General features: G+C 50.3%; 1 protein-coding gene across 4 annotated transcripts in view; it reads left to right on the top strand.

Annotated features, from left to right (window-relative positions):
• The window catches only part of CTIF (cap binding complex dependent translation initiation factor), a 146,960-nt gene that overhangs the window by 120,654 nt on the left and 5,159 nt on the right, over window positions 1-21,147 (top strand). For all 4 annotated transcript variants that reach the window (XM_036403458.1, XM_036403457.1, XM_036403455.1 and 1 more), the window contains 2 exons: window positions 5,117-5,272; window positions 19,861-19,914. In XM_036403458.1, coding sequence (XP_036259351.1) covers window positions 5,117-5,272; window positions 19,861-19,914 — 210 coding nt within the window. The remainder of the gene's footprint in view (window positions 1-5,116; window positions 5,273-19,860; window positions 19,915-21,147) is intronic.

The raw sequence follows: 21,147 nt of genomic DNA, 5'->3' as shown, positions 1-21,147 counted from the left end.
ACCTCCAGCAGAGGAGTTTTTGTAGTGGTGTCCATGAAGTGAGACTTTCCCAATGAAGCTGTGGGTGGTACAGAGGAGCTCAAGTGAGACTCCACAAATCCATGGGCAGAGATGTTTAATCACTCCCTGGTGCTGTCACAGGGTTCTCCAGCACCTCCTGAGCTCCTTCCAAATGCCTGTGCTCCAAACCACTCATCTCACTGGTTTATACTCCTGAGGAAGCAAAGCTGCACACCAGAACCTCCTCCAAATCAGGACCTAAATTCGCCTAGTGTTTAAATTCTAAGCAGTGAATAATGCAGGTGATGTTAATTGTGCAAAATGTGATTTATGGAGCCCTTTCTAGGAAGGTCTGGGAAAGGAGCAGGCAGAGGCTGTGCTTCTCCAGGACAGCAGTAAGGGACAGAGGCTGTCCAACCTCTATCCACCAGTTTCCTCCTCCAAACTATTGGATTTGTCTTAGCCCTTTCCAAAGAGCCATTTAGGGCTCCAGCACTTCACAGAACATTGCCAGTAAGATCAACTATTTAGCACAGCCTATCTCAGCTTTTTATATAGCTCTTAGCATGGATATCTAAGCATCATATATTTCTTTTTGTGCAGTATTTCTGACTCAGTATTTCCTGCCTCCTTGACAATGACTGAGTAAACAGCAGAGCTGCCAGAGGAAGAGCCCTGTGTTTACAGAGCAACAAGCTCAAATGTGCCTTTATTTTTTAGCCCATCAGAAGGTGACAATGCTTAAATTAACCCTCATTTTTATCCCTCACTAAACTTTTGCCCTCAGACTTGCTGCTACCAGAATCAGCCATGGGTTGGTGGGCCCAGACCTGGGGAAAAGTTATTTGGAACGTGTCTTAAAAAAAGTGTGGCGAACCCCCAAGGGAAGAATTTTCAGCTACAGCTGACTGAGCTGGAGTGAGGGCTTAGATCTGATGGCAAAATGCTGGTTCTCATCCCACCTGACTCTGCTGCCCACCAAAAATGTTAGAGGATGGATTTGCCTCCTCTCCTACAGCGTGGCCGTTCCTCTTGGCTCTTCTGGCTTGGTCCTAGTTTTGGAAAGGTCTCATGTCCATTGTCATAGTCCTAGTTTTGGAAAGGTCTCATGTCCATTGTCATGACCCAGTGTTGAACTGCATCTACACTGGAATGAGGAGCGGGCTTTCACTTGGCTGCAAGAGTGAGCACCCCCAGGAAAAAGGCATTTTGAGTTTCTACTGCTGGCAGGAGCCTCAGCCAGGCTTACAAAGGATCCAGCAGGGGATGTCAGAGGTTTTGCCGAGCCCTGGGCCGTCTCTGTGATGTGTGTGAACACAGGCCACCCTGACCTACCCATGGTGAGGCCCAGCATGATGAACGTGCTCAGCCTTCAGATTTATGCCCCAACTTTGTCCTGTATGAGTGCTCTTTAGAGGTCCCCTTGGCATCCCCCCACTTCCCACATGGTTTCCCAATGAATTCTTCTCCCAAACCAGGCAGAGAAGAAAGGCCAACCCTACCTGGTATAAATACATTTTATTTTAAACTATAGGCACTGAAGGAAGGTCATCCAGTAGACACACCCAGATTATCTACAGGCCAGAGCACCCCCAAATTAGTAATACAATTCATGTTTAAAAATACAGCCAAACTGATGAAAGATAATTTGCTTACTGCCCTGACATCACCACCTAAGCATGGGGCAAGCCAATCCACAGGTTATTTTTATATAACTCCGTGAGGCATTTCCAGAGCAAATAAAGTTCAGTGGGCAGGGCAGTGACCCGGCTGTCTGGTTCCAGAGCTTTTCAGCCCCCTCAAGGCTCATCATCAGTGTGTGGAGGTCTGTGGGTCAGGGCACAGCTCCATAGGATGTGCCCCAGGCACACAGGACGTGGGGTTTGTTTCTGACGGCCAGTTCCCCACCTCTCCCACGTGCTGGCTCTGGCTCATCCGTTTGGGTTGCCCAGCCTTTGGAGCTGCTCTCAGTGTTCTCAGAGGGTCACTGGGCCTGCTGTGGCCATGGCTGACCCGCAGCTGGTGAGTCACACGTGTAACTCCATTAATTGAACAGCCCAGATGAGCCTTGGTGGCAGCAGTGGTCTCCTCAAACTCCCCAAGGCAGATGGGACCCCTCTGCATGGGTGGCACTCAGTGCACACCATGGTAAAGGTCAAACCTGCAGTCTGAAGGCCAAATTTAAGGACAGAGCTTCCTGGACCACCCTTCTGGTGCATGCTAGGACACTGGAGTATCCTGTGTCATCCCTGAGGCATGTGGATTTCTCAGGATGCTTCAGGACACCCCTGGCAGTGCAAGTCCAGCTGCTGTGGAGGCTCCTGCCAAGCCCTACTCTGGCCTGCAGGCAAGTGTGGTCCAGAAAAATTCCTCCCACTGGCAACGTGTTCTCCCTGCTTTGTCAGAGGAATCAGTGTCACTGCCTTCCTTTTGCAGAACATGTGCAAATCAGCTCCTTTTGCAAAGTTTGGCCCAACCTGAGTCCGAAAATGGAGCAAAATTATTCCTACTGCAGCATCACATTCTGTGTGGAAATGTCTGCAGTGCCTTCTGCATCCATCCCACATTCCATCCCCCTCTCCCTTCCTTCATAGGGGTCCCTCAAAGTCTGCACAAGCTTTTCTGTGACTGGAGGAGGGGGGACCACAGACTCCTTTCTTTTACAAGGATCTGTTCATCTACAAAAGTGAGGAAGTGTTCACTGATGTCTCTGCATCACCCACTGGGTGCCACACGGTGAAAAAGGAGGGTGATGTGTGGTGGAATTCTTTCCTGCCCAGCTCCCATTCCAGACCTGATGAGTTTTGTTTTGGTTTGCTGGTTGGTTTACAGAATTTCCAGGTGATTGGTGGATTTGAGGGTTTGGATTTTTTTACAGAAAATACCTTTTTTTTAAAAGACACGTTGAAGAGTTATTTTTCCTTCCTACACGGGCACAGAGCAGGGCATGTTTGAAGCAGGAGAGGGAAGGAGCAGAGCTTCCTGCAGTGTTTTTTATTCTTTCCCAGTAATCTGGGACTGCAGAGCCCGTGCAGTTGTCCCAAGCTGCTAGGAATTTCACAGCATGCCCCAGGGATCCCAAAATACAGCACAGCTCCCCAGGTGCATGAGTGTGGAGCTTCCAGGCCCAGGCAGCACAGGAGGTGCTGTAGGGCATCCAGGCTGGGAGAGGGAGGATGGGCTGGGGGCTGGATCTGGCTGGGATGCTGCATGAGATGCTGGAGACAGTGCCACGAGAGGGAGAGGAATCCAGGAGAAGCTCCAGGGTTCAAAGGAAGCCTTCTGTGCACTGTATGGGTGGATGGGGCAGATGAGGTGCAAGGGATACTCTTGCCTGGGTTTTTAATTTATGATTAATCAGGATATCATGTCTCTTTGACTTTTTTTTCTTTTTGCCATAAATTTCAATTTAAAAGTCCAGAACAAGTAATTGGGTAACCTTGGGGTGATAACCAGAGCTGGCAAATAACTCCTCTGTCGCTGCCCAGGGACGGGCTGGTTAATGAAAGGATGAACTCTGCAAACTCCCTCAGAGAGTCTGGGGAGACCCAACAGGATTTGGCTGCAGGTTGACTCCGAAGTCGCAGACACAGTTGGGCAACTGACTTATGGAAATGGGTGTAGAGAGGAATTAGTCATCGCTGCTTGGTTAATAAGTGCCTCAGCTATTTTACAAGTCTTTTTCCTGCATATGCAAATACATATTTTATTTTTCATTTTGTAATGAAACATATAAATAGCTCCTGCCTTGGATCTTCTGTGCATACAGTCGTGTCATGAAAATGATCGTCGTGCTCTTGCCTGGCTTTCTTTAGCAGCTGCTTCACTTAGCTTTGTTCTAAAAGGAAGATCTCCTTTGTGTTGTCCAGGGCAAGAGAGCAAACTTTGGTGTGGTGGCTTTTATATCTCCCCAGCTTTGCAGAAGCAGCTGCAGGTCAGAGTATTTGCAGCAGCAAAGCCCTTTGTCTCAGGCAGTAGGAATAAACTGAGATGAGAAAGATAGAAGGTGATTTATTTAGTTGCTGGATTTCAAAGGTTGTGCAACCTGCACTGGAAACACACAGAGTGGAGAACAAACTTGTCCTCTTCTTCAGTATTCCCCTGCTTAGTGTCTACTAAATTCTAGTGTCAAGGAAAGGTCACTATGGAGACAGACAAGAAAAGTCGCCTGGGATGTCATGCAAGAACCTCTGCAGCATCTCTTAGAGCCCAGGGAAACCTTCTTGACTCTGAGCATGATGCACTCCCTTGTGCCATCCTCTAGAAGGGTTTTTATTTGCTTTTTTATGTTGCCTTGTGCTGTTTGCCACTTGTTTCCCTCACATATATCCCTTTTCATACCCAACCCTTGGACAAACCCCTTCTTTCTCCCACCTGGAGGTCTGATGGGGAGGCAGCTATCTCCCTGTGTGCTTCCTCCTGATGCTGACCCATAAATCACGTCACTGGGATAATCCTTAGTCATAGCAACCATCAGCTCAGGCGCAGGGTGACCTTTTAATGCCAAGCCCAGGCTGCCCTGATCTTCTGGTCAGGCAGGGAGCCAGTCTCTGCCATTATTTTGTGAGACGCCAGAGACCAGCCAGACCATCAGGATGCTCCTGGCCAGACACTGGGTCTGCTGAAGATACTGGAATGAATGGGCTGGGCAGGTTATCCTGGACCACCAAGCCCAGGATGGCCACCATCATTTCCCCTGCATTTTGTTTAACCTCTCTGTTGCTGCTTTTTTTCAGTCCTGGTGGTGCTGGCTTCTTCCCTCCTCACCAAAAAATCAAGACAATGGTGCATCTGGAAAAGTGACCCTGTGTCTGTCGGGGGGACAGTAGGGCTCAGAGGGCAGGCACCATCTCTGGTGCAAGCTGTGGCAGTTATTGCAGGAGTTGGTGATATTTCTGCAGTACCTGCTTTCTGGTGGCTTTGCTCTGTTGAAATTGCAGCCGCTCGGCACGCGTTGAGTAATCTCCCCACTGTTACTAAAGAGTCAGTCTGTCTGTCTGTCCTCCCCCCACCCCGAGTTTCAGTTTCCTCCTAATTCCCTCTCTAGACAGCCGTTGTCTCTGCCGTGGTGGCGTGGTGTTGCTGATGCAGCCTCTTGTCTCTGTGCCTCTTGCAGAAGGATTTCTCCATGCGGGAGGAGCTGCAGCAGCGGGACGTGGAGCGCTGGCTGGGGTTCATCACCTTCCTCTGCGAGGTCTTCGGCACCATGAGGAGCAGCACCGGGGAGCCCTTCCGAGTCCTCGTCTGCCCCATCTACACCTGCCTCAGGGAGGTAAATGCCTTCCCACCTCGTCCTTCCCCACCAGTGGGACAAGCTGTTGGCTGCTGTGCAGAGATGCCCATGGTCCGTGGAAAGGCTGTGGCTGCTCCATCCCTGGAAATGCCCAAGGCCGGGCTGGGCAGGGTTTGGACCAACCTGGGATAGTGGAAGGTGTCCCATAGCAGAGTTTCATAACTAGACAGGGGTTCTCTAAGGCCCTTCCAACACAAACCATTCTGAGATTCCATCTTTGCTTTATAATTCCTAGAGGTTTCCTCTGCCAACACTTCGCACTTCAAAAGTACTCACATTTGCAGGCACGCTTGTTTCTTCCTGCATATTGTCTTTCTGCTCGTTAAAGCAGAATAATTAAAGCACACACTCCCTTTGTCCAGTGGCTAGAAAGGACCAAAGTTGGAATGGTAAACCAAGCACTGTAGTCTGCAAATCCCAGTGTTGTGAAAATCCCCACCTAAGCAGCTTAAACAGCTTCGTAAAGCAGGTGAAGCCACCCGAATAGATGAGACAGACCAAGGGGAGGAAGGAGGGAGAGAAAGGAAGTCCCTAATGTCCTTAGACCCAACCCAGTGCAGCAGAAACCCAGCCCTGTCACCAGGGTGGGGGATTTTTCAGAACCTGATTTCCTGATGAGCTCATTGTCCTGCTCCCCATGGCTCACAGTGGTGGCAAAAACCTCAGTGAGTACATACAGAAAAGACAACTCAAGTGTTAATGTTCTATAGAGAAGGAGAGGGCTTCCCTCTATCCTGTTTTAAAGATGGCTTTGTCTCCTGCTGCCGCCTGTAGAAGATTTTCTCAGAAAAACCCGCGTTGTTGCCCAGGGTTGGAGCTGTGAATCTCAAATTGTCAGTGGTGCTTCTGTCAGGCCATAAATAACTCATGGTAAAATAAGTTCTCCGCTAGACCTCAGGCAAGGGAAGGATAAAGAAAGTGCTGGTGATGACTTTTTTTACATGCATGGGAAGTTTTCCTCTGAATGCAAACGCGCCATAAACATTTTGTCTGGGTGGTAGTACTGTGGGCAGAGCTCACAGATGGTGACTGGAGCAGTGAGGAGCGCGGGCCTCATGATAAGGCAGACATATCCAGAGGAGGAGATGGGAGAGGGACGCTAAGAATAGCCGAACTTCCCCAAAATCTCTGCCCACGGTGGTATGTGTCACCTTCTGGGGAAGATCTGACGTCTAGCAGAGCCCCCGTGCCCATCCGCTTCCCATCGTAATCGTGACACAGCACAGCCCTGATTCTGCCAGAGCTCTTCCCTGCCCACTCCTGTCTGCCCTCGCCGTGCTGTCACTGTCCCTCCTGTCACCCTTCTGCTCTGTGGGGACGTGGTGGTGAGCTAGAGGTGTGCGGAAGGACATCAATTTCATATATCAAGGATATTTTTTGCTACAGGGCAGCTCCATAAAAAGATTCACTAATTATATCAAGATGTCATGCGTAAATTTGCTCTTAAAAATACATCTCTGTTCCTTAGCAGGACAGGTCTGTCCCTGTGGTGTTGTTTGTCACAGATGACTTTACTAGATGATCTTTAATAGCGAGATGATCTTTAGGTCCCTTCCAACCCAAGCTACTCTGTGATTTCTAAGAGGTCTCTTAGCTTAGCAGACATGGGTGAGCCTGACTCCTCTGGCTCCCCTGCCCCAAAATGCTTGCTCTGTGACTGCTCTCTCTGCAGTGCTTTGACCTTGATTCACCCCTCTTCCATGGCTCTGGAATGGGTTTTCATTCTGCTGCCTTTTTTTGTCATTGCCAGCTAATCCTGCTGCACAGGGCCAGCCCGGGGGAAAGGGTCACCGATTTATCAGCAGTGCCAGGCTCTGGTTGGCAGATGGTTGCCAGGGCCAAAGGTGGGCTGCAGACACAGCCAAGGAGGTGGAGGTGTGCTTTTCCAGCTACACCCCAGAGAGGACAGGGACATTTGCACAGGCTGGCCCTGCTGGGTGCTCCGTAAGAGTGTGGAAAATCCCTAACTGTGCATAGTGCTCATCCCTTGGTGTTCCCCATGAACCACATGGGCTGGTGTCCCAGCAGAGGAGGGGATGTCACCATGGCCTTTAAAGTTTGGGACTCCCACATGCCTCAGGACAGGTTCACAAGGTATAGTAGCACTCACCATGGATTTTTTCCCCTTCTGCTGATCAGAACATACAGCCCCAAGTAGAGTCTCAGCCTCTCACCCCTAATTCCTTTCATATTGATTATTCCCCATCGAGCTCCCTCTGTGCTGCCCACAGTCCTGCACAGCCCCTTCTGCCTCCATCCACCCATCCTTAGACCATAAATCATTAGCAGAGGCAAGATAACATCTCTCCCTCTGCCTGTCCTTTCAGGTCGCTTGCTTTTTAGTTTCTCTTTCTTCTTTTTTTTTTCTCCTTTTTCCCTTTTCCTTTATAGCTCTGGCAGACTCAGCCAAAGGTCAGCGAGGCAGTGAGCAAGAGGAAGGGGAAAATTGCCTGATGACTGAGGCAGGAATGTCTCTTCCCTTCCCCCTGCAAAGCTTCCTCTCTCCAGCTCCTTTCCCCCCAAATAAAAGCTTATTCACACCATCATTAGCTGGGTGGGAGGGGTGAGGGTGGCCATGGTGAGGGCATCAGTGCTGGGTGGGGAGGAGCTGGGGACATGGCTGGGGCACTGAGTGACAATGCCAGCGCTGTTTATCGATCGCCGTGGATGGGTTGGTTTTGTGGGCTGGGAAAGGAAAAAAAAAAAAAAAAAAAAAAAAAAGACAAGTTAATTTCAGGTGAGGCTGGAGTGATAAGTGCTGGGGTTTGCTGGCTGATTGACCCAGGGCCCATCACTGTCCTCTGGGAAGCAGGCAGGCCCTGTGTCAGGCAAGGCAGTGGGTGTTTTACCATGGCAGAGGAAATCTGGGTCAGAGCTGCCACCTCACCCAGGCAGCCTTTTGGGAACCAAAGGAGTAGCTGTGCCCCTTGGCTCAAGCACAGTCCAGCCAAATTCCTCTCCTAGGGGGCTCTGCTACATCCTCCTCCATCACTTGAGCCTGAAATGGGGGCAGAAGGAAGGGACTGCCAATACATCCAACACTGTGATGGCATCTCCCAGGAGCAGAATCCCTACCAAATGAAAAAGTTTAATTTCCATAACTGTTTTGAGGGGTTTGGGGTGAGGTTTGTGCAGGCTGAGAGTGTGTCCTCACAGTGAGTTCTGGTGAGGTCAGCATTGGGATTTTAGGCAAAGAGAGGATTTGCCAAGGGAAGTAAAAGGTGAGTCTAGCTCTTGTTAAAATGGTTTAATGGAGCACAGTGCATTTGGATGGTGGTTTGGACTAAATTACATGCAGTGGGACGGTGCATATTTTAGGTTGGAGAAGGGCAATGGATACCCGAGGTTGGCCCAAAGATCAGACCTGGAGACAACTGGGAAAAGAAGGGAGAGCCCTTTGCAGATGAGAATGAGAGGACTATTGCAGCCCTCAGATCTGGAAAGCCTGGGAAAAGAATAACAAAGCAGAGATGTTAAATAGAAATAAAAGCGCTTTCCTCCTATTCTTCCCTCAGAGCTTCGGGGAATCGAGGGCGAGCTGGAAGAGGGCATTGTTCCTGGGATAAAGGCTTTCCCCAGGGATGGTTATGCTGCAGCCAGGGCACTGTGGGTTTGACCCTTGCCTGCTTCCAGACCTGGCTGTTCTCACTTGGGAGCAGTGGTGGCATCTTGCAGGACCAACATTCTTCCATGAGGCTTTTATTTGGTGAAAGCACTTTTAGCATTATTAAGAAGTTGTTCTGTCTCCTGTGCATGATGGTCTTAAGTAAGAGTGATGTCCCATTCTCTCCTTCCAGTCCTACAAGCCGTCTTGACTATGGCCTCAGTTTATTTCACAAAAGCACTCTAAATTTGTCCCTGAACATCTCCTTCCAGGATGGTGAGAAGTGAACATGCTGACATCTTTCCTGCTCCAAATCCTCTGCCCCTTGTCCAAACACCAAGGACCATGCTGAGCCATGCTCCAGCAATGCTTCATGTTGCATGTCCCCCAAAACCAACTAAAACCAAGAGAAGAACCAAGGTACTTTGGTTCTTGCAGCCTGGCCATATTTCTTCTTTTCTGTGGCCTTTGGCAGAGTCAGCAGAATGGAGAAAATGGGTGATTAAGGCAAGGAAGCAGCAAATGTCAGCTGAACCATCAGAGCCCTGTGCGCAGTGCAAGAAGTGCCCCGTGGCTACTGAAGATGTGGACATAATAAATAATACTATTTGCCATCTATTGTTCACTGATTGTCACCACTTTTGCCTTCCCTAAGCACAGTTGGAGCTGTCTGTCCCTCGTCCAGCTCTGTGCTCCCATGTCTGTGTGTGAGTCAGCAGGGTGGCCGTGGGCCACCCCAGGTCAGTGCCCTCCCAGTTTCATCCCCTGGTGCTGCTGGGGAGGGGGAACAGTAGGACTAGATCCTGAGGGGCCCAGCCCAGTTTTAGGTGACATCTGAAGTCTGCAGGGAAGGAGAGGGATCACACCCACTGTGGCTGTTGATGGGTGTTCTTGGGAGGTTTGCCTCCTCTGCTGTCTGTCTCATCCTCAGTGGATGTTGTTGGGACACCAACCCAGGAGGTGCCCCTGGGGCTGGAGCTGCCACCTCCCTGCCAGCCCCCTGCCAGGAGCAGCCACTTCCAGCCCCAGTGATTGGTGCCAAGTGCTGCTTTGGATGCATTTGTTTGTTCTTACAATGCCATTTAGCAGCCAGGTAACCTGAGCAGTTGCCTATGGCAGCAGAGCAGGGAGGTGGAAAAACTGGCTCGAGGGACTCAGGTTCAAGGTGATGCCATGTGGCAGTAATGCCACTGTGGTACCTCTCGAGGCACCTCACCAGCTGGCAGGCAGGCAACACAGGGAGGGCTCTGCCCCCTCTCACTCCCCATACTAACCCTATGCCACCCTTCACCCATGTCACTGTGCTCTTCTCCTGCACAGGGCTGATCTTTTGTTGGAAGTTTTAAGTTTCTTCTTGACGTCTTGCTTCACCCCACTGAGGTCCCTCTCACTGGCAGCCCCTTGAATAGATTTCAGTACATCCCAGACTCGCTGTCAACTTTCAGACTTCATGAGATTGCACTCCTTACCTCCCCCAGGTCACGGATAAGGATGCTAAATAGGGCAGGTCATGGGATAACAACTTGGTAGTTGTTATCATTCCTGGCCTTCAGGCAGAGTTGGGTTGGAACCTAGTGCCTACAACCCTCTGAGCCCAACCATCCAACCCAATTTTTTACCCATCTGGTTGTCCTGGCTTGGAGACAAAGGGACTGGATATCAGGGGTGACAGGGAGCTGCCTTGGCACCATCCCACTCTGAGCCTTGGACAGGGCTGCTGGGGCAGGTTCAGAGCAAACCCCAGGAAGCAGCTCATCACAGAAAGGCTAACTAAACTGCAAAACTTTGCGCAGGAGGCTGCAGGACCAATTCACAGAGATCCCTCCAGCTTGAGAGGGTTGTTGCTTCTGAGGCTGTGTACCCCAGGGGTATCCCCTTTAGAGGGATGCAGTCACTGGCCTGACCCGAGACAGATGATTTTAGGGTCTCAATACCAACCCTGGGTGGCGAGGGCAGCTCCCAGGCGCTGTGAATCAGCAGGGATCAGACCCAGCAGGCTGGCAGCAGGCAGGACAGTTGCTTCTCTGCAGGAGTTGTCTCCTACCTCCAGTCTGGTTGGCAGAGACAGTCCCATTTCAGCATCGTTTAAAATCTTGGCACGCTCCCATCGCTTCCCTGCCTTGGTACAGGCTGCTGACTGAAAGCCTCGGGGTAGTGGTGGAGGGAGGATAAATACTCCCTGTCTAATTGCCTTCCCCCTACGTCTGAGTCTGTGGTGCAGCGTGTAGACGGGTATCCACTCCCCTCCCTTCTCTTAGTGCCTGTTATCTCCTGGGGCCATGCTGCGTAATTTAGCAAAATATTCTAACACAGTAATTAACGTCTGAACTTCAAGAGGGCACTGCCTTTTCACTGTCTCCTTCAGAGGAAGAAAAAGGAAAACCTTCCCGGCTGCAGTCGGATGAGCGAGGAGGGTGGTGCTCTTTGGAAAAGAAAATTGTATCTTTTAACGTGGGTTGTGTTTTGTTAATCACTCTCACTTTTTAAAAAGCATCAGCCTTTTGAGTTTGAAAAAAGGGTCTTTGACAGTATAATGAGATGCTAGGATATTTAATATTACTCTCCGAGTCAGAGAGTGAAACAGAATTTTTGCTTTATCAAATGAGCAAAGGCACCTAGGGGCTTACATCTTGACCCCACACCACACTTCCACTCAGGAAGCTCCATGAGGCCAGATCTGAACAGAGAAAATATGTCTTTTATGAAGAAGGGGACTTATATCCTCACAGAAGTCCCCTTCTGGGGATGTATGTTCTGCAAAAAATCAAAGATTAGATCTCCAGTCCACTGGGACTGGGACAAACTGGGAAGTGTTTTGTGTGGGGAAAGGATAAAGGAGGCATGAGGAATGTGGGCATGGGAGGGAAGGGATTTCAGAGAAGGAGTGAAAAAGGGGTACTGGAGCTCAGAGACACTAGGAGGAAGGAGAAATGAGGGGAACAAGTGGGGAACTGTCTTGGGAGTCCAGGAGATGTGGGTTGAAGACATGGAAGGTCTGGGAGGAAGGTCTGGGATTTGGAGCAAGTGGGGCATGTTGATGTAAAGAGGATATGGACTTCCAGAGCCGTGGCAGGAGGCAGAGTGCAGGAGCAGAGTCTGCAAAGAGGAAGGGTGGATGCCTGTCTGTAGGACCATGCAGGGCAGGGGTGGATGTCCCTGTAACCTCTGTGCCTGCCATACATTAAAAAATCATTAACCATGCAAAAAGCTCCCATGCCCCCAGACCCCCATAGCTGTGCTGGCAAAAACACTCCTATGAATGCAGCTTGTTTGGGAAACAACAGATTTCCTTTAGTCCTGGTCATTTTGATCCAAGGGCATAGTTAAGGTGGAGGAGGTCAGGTGTTGTTTGGGAGCAGATGAGGACGGGCCAAACCAGGGAGAGCTGCCCAGTGCCTGTAAGCCCATCTGCCCTGTTGAGTATTGTTTGTGCAGGAACATATTCTTGGAAAGCCCCAGGACTCATTTAGTCCCAGCACCAAAACCTTGGTGTTGTATCTTATGTAGAGGAGGGAAAATGCCACCCTCGTTTCTCTGGGACCCGTGGAGAAGTCAGAGGAAGCAATTTGTGCAGATAAAGAAGTGAAGTCAGATACCATCTCACAGGATGGTCCCTCCTCCTCGCGTGGCTTTGTTTTTCTCCCTCGCCCTCCGTACCAGGCATTGTTAGTTCCCAAAAACCCTTTCAATGGGATGTAAACACAACTATTTGCGTCTGCCGCCGCCGCTGCGCGCTCGCTGCCTCTGCAGAGCCAGGAAAGCGCAGAGCCTCCGGCCAGCCAGGGTGGAGCCCGCTGCAATCAAGCACCATGGTCTCGCCACTGTTTCTTTCCATGTTTTGTGTTTCCCCGGGACCCTTGGGATGAGATCACATCCTCCTCTCCCAGGGTTATTATGTCTTCGGACGGGCAGGATGAAGCCGGTCGTCTGGGTGGCTTGAACTCCCTGTGCACCCAGACCGGGTGGCTCTGGTCCGTCTGTCCTGCTCACCTTCGGATCCTGGAGGTCCACCTCCAGCCAGGGGATGTGTAACCACCAGGCTACTGTTGGATTGCAGCGTCTGGGCTGATGAGTGACCAAATTTTCTTCATCATTGTCTCCAGTAATTGCCTCTTAATGGTTTCCATCTTCTCAGGAATTTCTTCTGCCTGTTCCAGATCCGGGGAGAGAGAGTGTCGTGTTTCATGGTTTCCCTTGCCTACAGTGGAAAGGAGTAGGAGGAGTTTCCCACGACTGGGTACAGGATTTTGTTCCTCTGGCCTTAATTCAATTTGCTGTTAAGTATCTCTGAGTTCCTCAGGAGCCTGACAAGGAGGATAACCAACATTTTGGTTTACTCAATGCAGTAAACAAACTAATCTCTTCTTACCATCCTCCCAGGGAGTCCTGGTTGTGTAATAGGAGGACAGAAATCTCCTGAGCTGAGGGGAGCACATCAATGCAAAAGGAGTTGGTGCCACCAAAACTCATTTAGGTTGTCCAAAGTGTGTTAGAGAAAGTGTCTGCTATGGACATGGCTCTGATGCAGCCATGCTGGGACAAGCAGTTCAGCACAGAGCTCCTTGCCCCCTGTGCCACTTCATCTGGGCAGCTGCTTGTGGGATCAGCAGTGGCCTGTGCTGGTGAACTTTTCCTAATGAAGCAGCAGGAGCTGCTGTCAGACATTCTCACCCAGGCTGAGACCACAACATCCCATCAGGAAACTGGGAGGAGGGTTCCCTCCATGAGACACATGGTCTGGTGGCACCTTGTGCATCTTCTGTTCCTTTGAAGACTTCCCAGATCCCCAGAGAGGTGTGAGCAGAAGGGAATGGAGAGAAGCACCATTGCTAGTGGAAGCAGCTGGACACAGACTGCCTCTCACAGCTCAGCTGTGTTTTTAAATTCCAACAAATCACATTTTGGAGCATGGCAGAGCCTGTGCCTTGTGCAGAGATCAGCACAGGCAGCTCCATAAGGGAAAGGTTTCCCCCAAAACTTTGTGTTTGGGCAACATCAGCATCAAATGGGTAAGCAGAAGAGATTTCACCTATGCCTGTGAGCTTCTAGAAGTCTGTTTCCATGGGCTCGCTTGTTTCTTCCCTAGAGCAAGTCAGTCTCATCTGACTTGCCTCACTTCCAGAGTATACTCGGTACCCCTTTAGAGGGGCTGGTACTGGCACAGCTTGTTGGTAGGCGCAGGATGACTCAGCTGACCTTCCAATGTCCTGGGTCAAGGAACTGATGGTAGCAAATTGTAGAAATCCTGAAACTGGCCCTGTGGTGTGGAGCATTTTGCAATCACTCATCCCCACAACCTTGTTTGTACTTTGCACGTTCCCAAGTCTTGGCTGTTTTCAGCATCCTGTGAAGAGGAGAAGTGGAGCTGTACCCTTGCCTGTGTCTCAGAGAAGTGTGTGACTCTCCCCATGCAGGGCCATGCAGTCCCATGGATCTTGTCTCAGACATCTTCCTTAAAGACTTGTGACAGTAGGTCAATAAGGGGCTGCTGGAAAGGCAGAAGATTGCTATTGATGTCTGTCTGCAGAGGGACCGTGAAGCAGAATTGGCCTGGGCTCCCAGGAGGACCCACCTAGCAGACTGTGGGGATTCCAGGAGGTTTTGGGAGCTGGAGTTCCCCAGCTGTGGTCCATTAGAGCACTAAGACTGCCTGCAGAGCTGTGTTACCACCTAAACTGCACTGTCAGATACAGGGGTTGGTCACAGAACCACAGAATGCTTTGGCGTGGAAAGAACATTTAAAGCTCATCCCATTCTACCCACTGCCATGGGCAGGGACACCTTCCACTATCCCAGTTTGCTTCAAGCCCTGGGATAGTGGGCTCCAAGTCCAACCTGTCCTGGGACACTGCCAGGGATCCAGAGGCAGCCACAGCTTCTCTGGGAAACCTGTGCCAGGGTCTCACTACTCTCATTGTAAACAGGTCCTTCCATCTATTTAGTCTGAATCTCCCCTTTTTTAGATGAAAACTATCACCCCTTATCCTGTTGCTACAGTCAACTTAGTCCTAAAAAAAAGTTTTAAGACTAAAAACTTAGTCCTTATCTTTCTTATAAGCTCCCTTCATAAGGGGGTGTCCATGATGATCCCGACCACAGAGCTGGAGCAGATCCATCTGTGAGAGGACCAAGTCCATCATGACTCTTCCCAAGACACTTTCTGCTTAAAAGCAGGACTGGGAAACACCATCTCTCCCACACTTCCAGTACAGTGTGTCCCCTCTGCTTAAGCTCCAAGTGGCACAAATAACTGATCTCCCTGAAGGGAATGTGTCTCCCTTTTCCCCCTGGCCTTGCTCCACACCAGCGAGCTGATTGCTGCACCTGGGCCATGCGTCTGCAGCACGCTGGTTCCCCTGAGGTCATGCTCCACAGTCCCTGGGAGGGGAGAATACTGGGAGGCACCTCCTGGTGACCCAGGTGTGTGTGAAAAGCATACCTGTGGGCAGCCTCAGCCCCGAGGCTGCCGGGGTGTCCGTGCCTGTTGCCACTGGACCCGTGAACCCGAGATGCCCGTCGGGGAGAGCGGCGCGTGGGCTGCGGTCAGCCCGGCTTTCCCTGGGTCTCATCCCAGCCTCTCCCAGTGGCTCTGCGTGGATATTTTCCAGGTTTCTTGTGCTTTCACGCTGGAGTCATCACCAAAGCGTCATGAAACACTGCATGCTAAGGGGTAGTTAGTGGCCAGCATTGCTTATGTGTCGTTTTGCAAGCGATATCGTACACAGTAATTAGCACTGTGCCTTGCAGGAGAAGTATCATTGCATCTGGAAAGGGTAATGCGTGTGTTGGGCTGCTCCCACCCCATCTCCTGGGGAGAGTTGCTGAAGAACACAATTAAACCTGCGTGGTTTAGTGATAAGGGGTGGTGGGACGGGTTCTCCTGTCCTCCTCATGGTGTGGGCACCCCTGAAAACACCAAGTAAGCACTTCAGCTTCTCAGCAGGCCAGGTGATCTCAGAAAGCAGATAATAAACCCAAATATTTGGGGTGAGTCCCATTGTGTTCGCTTTTTGGTTTGCTCCTGGTGGCCTGCACCCCATACACATGCATCTCCTGCTGTTCAGGAGGACCAAGCTGGCTCTCTCTGTGATGAGGCATAGCTGCAGTTTTAGGGCTCCTTTGGTCCTTCAGCCATGGCTGTGTGTCCACCTCATGTGGTTTGTGATGCTTACCTCTGCAGAAATGTGAAGAGAAGGCTCTGGGGGCATGGAAGCCGGGGGAGATGGGTCCCAATAGCACGCCAAGGATGCCAATTGAGCTCAAGAGCCACCTTGCAAGGCACTGCTACTCACCACAGCACGCAGCACTTCCAGGAGCAGACCCCAAAACTTAGTTTGGGTTCCTTATGCAAATGTCTAGCACCCAGAGCCCACCTGGGCACACTGGCTCTGCAGAGGACCTTGTCCAGAGCTCATCTCTCTGAGTGACACAGAAATTTGAATGAGAAGGCGCCTGATACCTCACACCAGTCTGCAAAGCAGCGAGTCCAGCACCAGAAACAAAAGTGAGAAGCCTTTCGCAACTGAGGCTGGGTATTCTGTGACTGGCCGGGCAGATTCTGGCATGCAGCCTCCTCTCTTAGGAAATCAGGCAGACTCTTTGTCTGCTCTCCAGCAGGAACTGCTGCTTTCATTGCCCAGCTTCGCCCGATACAGGGGAAACCGGCTGGAGAGCAAAGGGAAGTTTTTCTCGCAGACAGCCCCAGCCTCCAGGGGATGATTACAGGTTAAACTGAGGAGCTCGTGAGTCCCAGCTCACCTGCCCTCTTGTCTGCCTCATGCTCCTCTTTCAGATCACTCGTCCACGTCCACCAGCTGGTTTGAACCCTGTGGGAACCTGGTGGAGAGGGATGGGATGGTGCCCACAGTGGGATTTGGGCAGAGGCACGCAGCAGGGAGGAGCGGCTATAAATAGTTAAATAAATAATAATTCCAATGTGGGAGTGCTAATTTAATGGGTATAGAGTGTTTACCTTAAAATATTTTAAGTAAATATGAATTAGATTGCAAACAGTGAATGCAACTGGCTGGGTGGTCACACGAGTGCTGGGACTTTAGGGCTGTGATTTCCATGCAGCTCTCAAAACATTTTCACTTTTTTTTTTTTTTTTTTTTTTTTTTTTTTTTGCAGTTGCAGCCCTGGTCAGGTCTGACTCAGGGGTGACAGAGCTTTGGGAAACACTGTGCTCTGGCTGAAGGAACCTCCCCAGTGCTTTGAGTGCCTGGTGCTCACATGGGGCACCATCAGTGGGGATGAAATACCCTTTGAGAAATATAAGCAAGTTGTCATTGATGGGTGAGGACATCCATGGTGGGACCCCAGGCAGCACAGTCCTTGCAGTCAGCAAGGTTCAGTGCCCGTGCCAGGCTCCCTGATCTCCTCCTGCTCTGTCATGCAGGGCTCAGAGGCAGATAGTGCCTACACCCCAGCATGCTACAAACATGGTCAGCAACACACAGAGAAACAGTGGATCGTTCTGATCCTCCAGGCTTCAGTCCATTGCACTGATGCAAGTGGCTTGCAGCCATCTATGGCCATGGATTTGGACTCTGGTTCTCCAGAGCAGCAGCAGCCGATCTCACTGCTGGGCTGTCCCTCATGCACAGGGATGTGCCTGGGCTTGGTGGGCAGGCTGTGGGCCTCCCCAGCCTGTCTCAGGCAGAGGCTCACCTGTAGTGCCTCAGACTGGTGTCCCTTCGCAGCCCGCTGGAGCAGTGGAGCATGTGGTGCTTGGGTGGGCAAAGTGGAGCACATGGTGCCTTGGAGGGATGGTGGAGGACATGGTGCCTCTGGAGCAATGGAGCTGGTGGATCCTGGGTGGATGAGGTGCAGTGCATGGTACCTTGATGGACAAAGTGGAGCACATGGTGCCTCCATGGAGAAGGTGGAGCACATGGCACCCTGATGGACACACTGGAGCACACCCATTCTCCTCGTTCAGCCAAGTCACATCAGATGAAGATCAGGTGTCCATGAGGGCAGTGTGAAGTTGGAGGGTGCCTGCCCAGGGCTGGGGGTAGGATGTGTTCTCTGTTTCATCATAGGAAGGTGAGACTGTTCCTCATTAGCCAAGTACCTGAGCACTTGACAGGGACATGTTCATCCTCACAAACACCTTTTGAGGTAGGGAAGCATGTCCCAGCCCTGTGTGTGGGAGCTGGGGCTAGTGAAGCTGCAGCCTTCCTATGACCACATATCCTGAGCAGGGAGCAGGATCACTGAGGAGACCATGGCAGAGGAAAGGTTGGAGTCAATCCTAACTCTACTTTCAAGCTTTAGTTTTTGTGTTATGTTCTTTACTGAAGAATACCAAAAATAAGAAAGGTGTTGTTAAAAGGTATTGTCGGTTACTTTATTTGCAGCCCTGCTTCATGCCATGCTCATGAGCTAAATACCCCAGGAGGGAATATCTGGACTACTGCCTGTTTATATTTTTCCCTAACTGATATTTTTTTTCATTGTTGGTGTTGGGTTTAAAATAATCTCATGTTTTCTTGTGAGGAATCTGAACTGTTTGTGAGAACTTATCTCAGAGCACATGTCTTGGGCTTAACTAACATTTTCCAAACAACTTAGCAGAAAGATAAACTGGGGGGTGGGGGGGTGGGGTAGAAAAAAAAACCTGTTGGATGATTTGAGAAACCCTGGCTGAAGCTTTGGCTAAGGAGAGGGACAATCTTCTTTCTGCTGAAAACCGAAGACAAAGCTCTGAGATAGTGATTGTTTCTTGTGTTACATCTTCTTTCCCCTATCATTGGTTTTCCAGCCAATGTGGAGCTGGTAAACAGACATTTATTTGTAGAGGGAAGGAAGCATGGAAAAATAAGAATGGGACAGAGAGATCTTAAGGCCTAGAGTCACAATTCTGATTTTAACTAATGGATATGACTTCAGAGTAACATTTAGTTACACTGAGTGATTTTTATATGGGCAGTTTTAATCAGTTCAACTGCTTTTAAAAAGTCTGCTTCTCTCTAATGAATGTCAGATGATAGTGAAGCCAGTTTTCCCATCTTTTCTCCTTTTGCTCAAGGGTTACTGCACACAGGGATTAGCTCAGGGCCATCAGGGCTTGTTCATTCCAAAGTGATGGGATGGAAGTGGCTATAGCTTTGAGTGTTCCTGGTGCCTGTAACTGTCATAAAGATGAGAACAAAGGAAAGTCCTTATTTTTGGTCCTGTTTTGAGGGTCCTTGCTCGTGGTTTCAGTGTTTGTGGGGTGAGACATGCTGAGTTCCTACACTTTGCCATTGTCAGGTGGAGCTGTTGATGCTTGCTGCACACCCTGAGTCTGAACCAAGAGAGATGAGCATCTTCCTGCACCGTGCTGTGCCATGCCCAACAACATTTTGGGTCTTTCCTGAAAGCTGCTCCTGCTTGCAAGCTTGTGTTTGTAACTCAGAGTTCATGGAGAGCAGAGCAGGGTTGGATTTGGGCACCTGTAACTCCGTAGTTTCATTGGCACCCCTGCCCTTGCAGCACTGTGTAACCAGCCTAGAAGGAGCCATATTAATTACAGTGAATTGGATGTAGCTCAGGCACTTTTGTGGCTGTCAGAAGTGTCCCCACGGGGATGGAGTGGTTCAGGGGTGGGTGGCAGAGCCCTACCTTTCCAAACAGCCACTCCTAGGTTTGTGCTACTCCAGTGTTGTTGACTGATGGCTGCATTTATTCCCTGTGTGAAATGAGTGTTTTCTCACTGCCTGCCATGGGATAAAAAAAGCAATCTAACCTAAACAAAATCTATTATGAAAGTTGTTAATCTAAGTTTTACCCCATGTTTTGTCACTGTTTGCTTTAAATCTTTGTGTGGACAATCTGTTTTCTTCTCTCCTTCTGATTTTGTGTCCTTTCTCCTGGAAGTGTCAAAAGCCAAGCTAGACAAAGACATAGAAGGAAAGTCGTAAGGGAGGAGGAGGAAGATCATACATTTCTCACTGTTTGTCTCTTCTGTCTTTTGCAGTTGTTGCAATCTCAGGATGTGAAGGAGGATGCCGTGCTTTGCTGCTCCATGGAGGTAGGGAAGCACCTCTACATCTGCCCTGATCTCATTGCTTTACCCCTTCCATCCTTGCCCATGCATGTGTCAAGCAGCTGTTGGATGTTTCCAGACCCAACAGCTGTGTGGCCTCTGTGCATTTTGGAATGGATCAAATGGTTTGGATTGGAAGGGACCTTTGGAGGTCATTTAGTCCAACCCATCTGCAATGCCCATGAACACTTTTCCACTGTCCCAGGCTGCTCCAAGCCCCATCCAGCCTGGCCTTGGGCACTGCCAGGGATCCAGGGGCAGCCACAGCTGCTCTGGGCACCCTGGGCCAGGGCCTGCCCACCCTCCCAGCCAGCAATTCCTAATTGCCAAGAGCCCAAAATCTGTGCCTGCCCTCTGGCAGTGGGAGCCATTGCCTGGGTGCTGTCCCTGCAGGCCTTGTCCCCAGTCCCTGTGCAGCTCTGCTGGAGCCCCTGGAGGCCCTGGCAGGGGCTCTGAGGTGTCCCTGGAGCTTCTCTTGTGCAGCTCAACAGCCCCAGCTGTGCCAGGCTGGCTCCAGAGCAGAGGGGCTCCAAACCTTGGAGCAGCTCCACGGCCTCCTTTGGCCTTACTCCAGCAGGTCAATGCCCTTCCTGTTCGGAGGAATCCAGAGCTGGATTCAGGTTGGGTCTCACAAGAACAGTTCAGGTAGAAGACCAGTGTGAGATGAGACTGGGCTCCTGATGCATGTAAATGGATAAAGAAGTTTACCTGGAGTCCCGTCACAATATTGTATCATCCTGGTTCCTTCAGATCTCACCCTCCATTCAGTTTTTAACACAGAAACAGCTGTATTGGAGCAAAAGCTGCCCCATGACTCACTGTGCTCAGCAGCAGTTTTGCAGAGAAGGAAGTGGCTGGACATGGCACTCAGTGCTCTGGTCTGGCTGATAAGTTGGTGATCAGTCACAAGTTGGACTCAATGACCTTGGGGGCCTCTTCCAACTTAACTGATTCTATGATTCTCTGAATTCTAGCAGAGTTCCTGTTGGTTACTGTTTTTTGGGAAGTGATGGGCCCATGGGGACAGATTCTTTTCTTGCAGAGAGCAGTTGAAGTTGCAGCCTGAATAGTTAAAATTCAGCAAAGCAGATGAGGAGGCGGATTTGATTTTTAAGGTGAGGACTTTGGGGAGCTCTGCTTTAGGGAGCCTCCCACAGACTCATCACTGTCCACCCCAAACTTAGACCTCCTCTGTGGAACCACCTAGGGCTTGTGCTA

The sequence above is a fragment of the Molothrus ater genome, chromosome Z (assembly GCF_012460135.2).
Source record: "Molothrus ater isolate BHLD 08-10-18 breed brown headed cowbird chromosome Z, BPBGC_Mater_1.1, whole genome shotgun sequence".
Lineage (NCBI taxonomy): Eukaryota > Metazoa > Chordata > Aves > Passeriformes > Icteridae > Molothrus > Molothrus ater.
The sequence above is the reverse complement of the archived record's forward strand: the minus strand, read 5'-3'. Positions and strand labels throughout refer to the sequence as shown.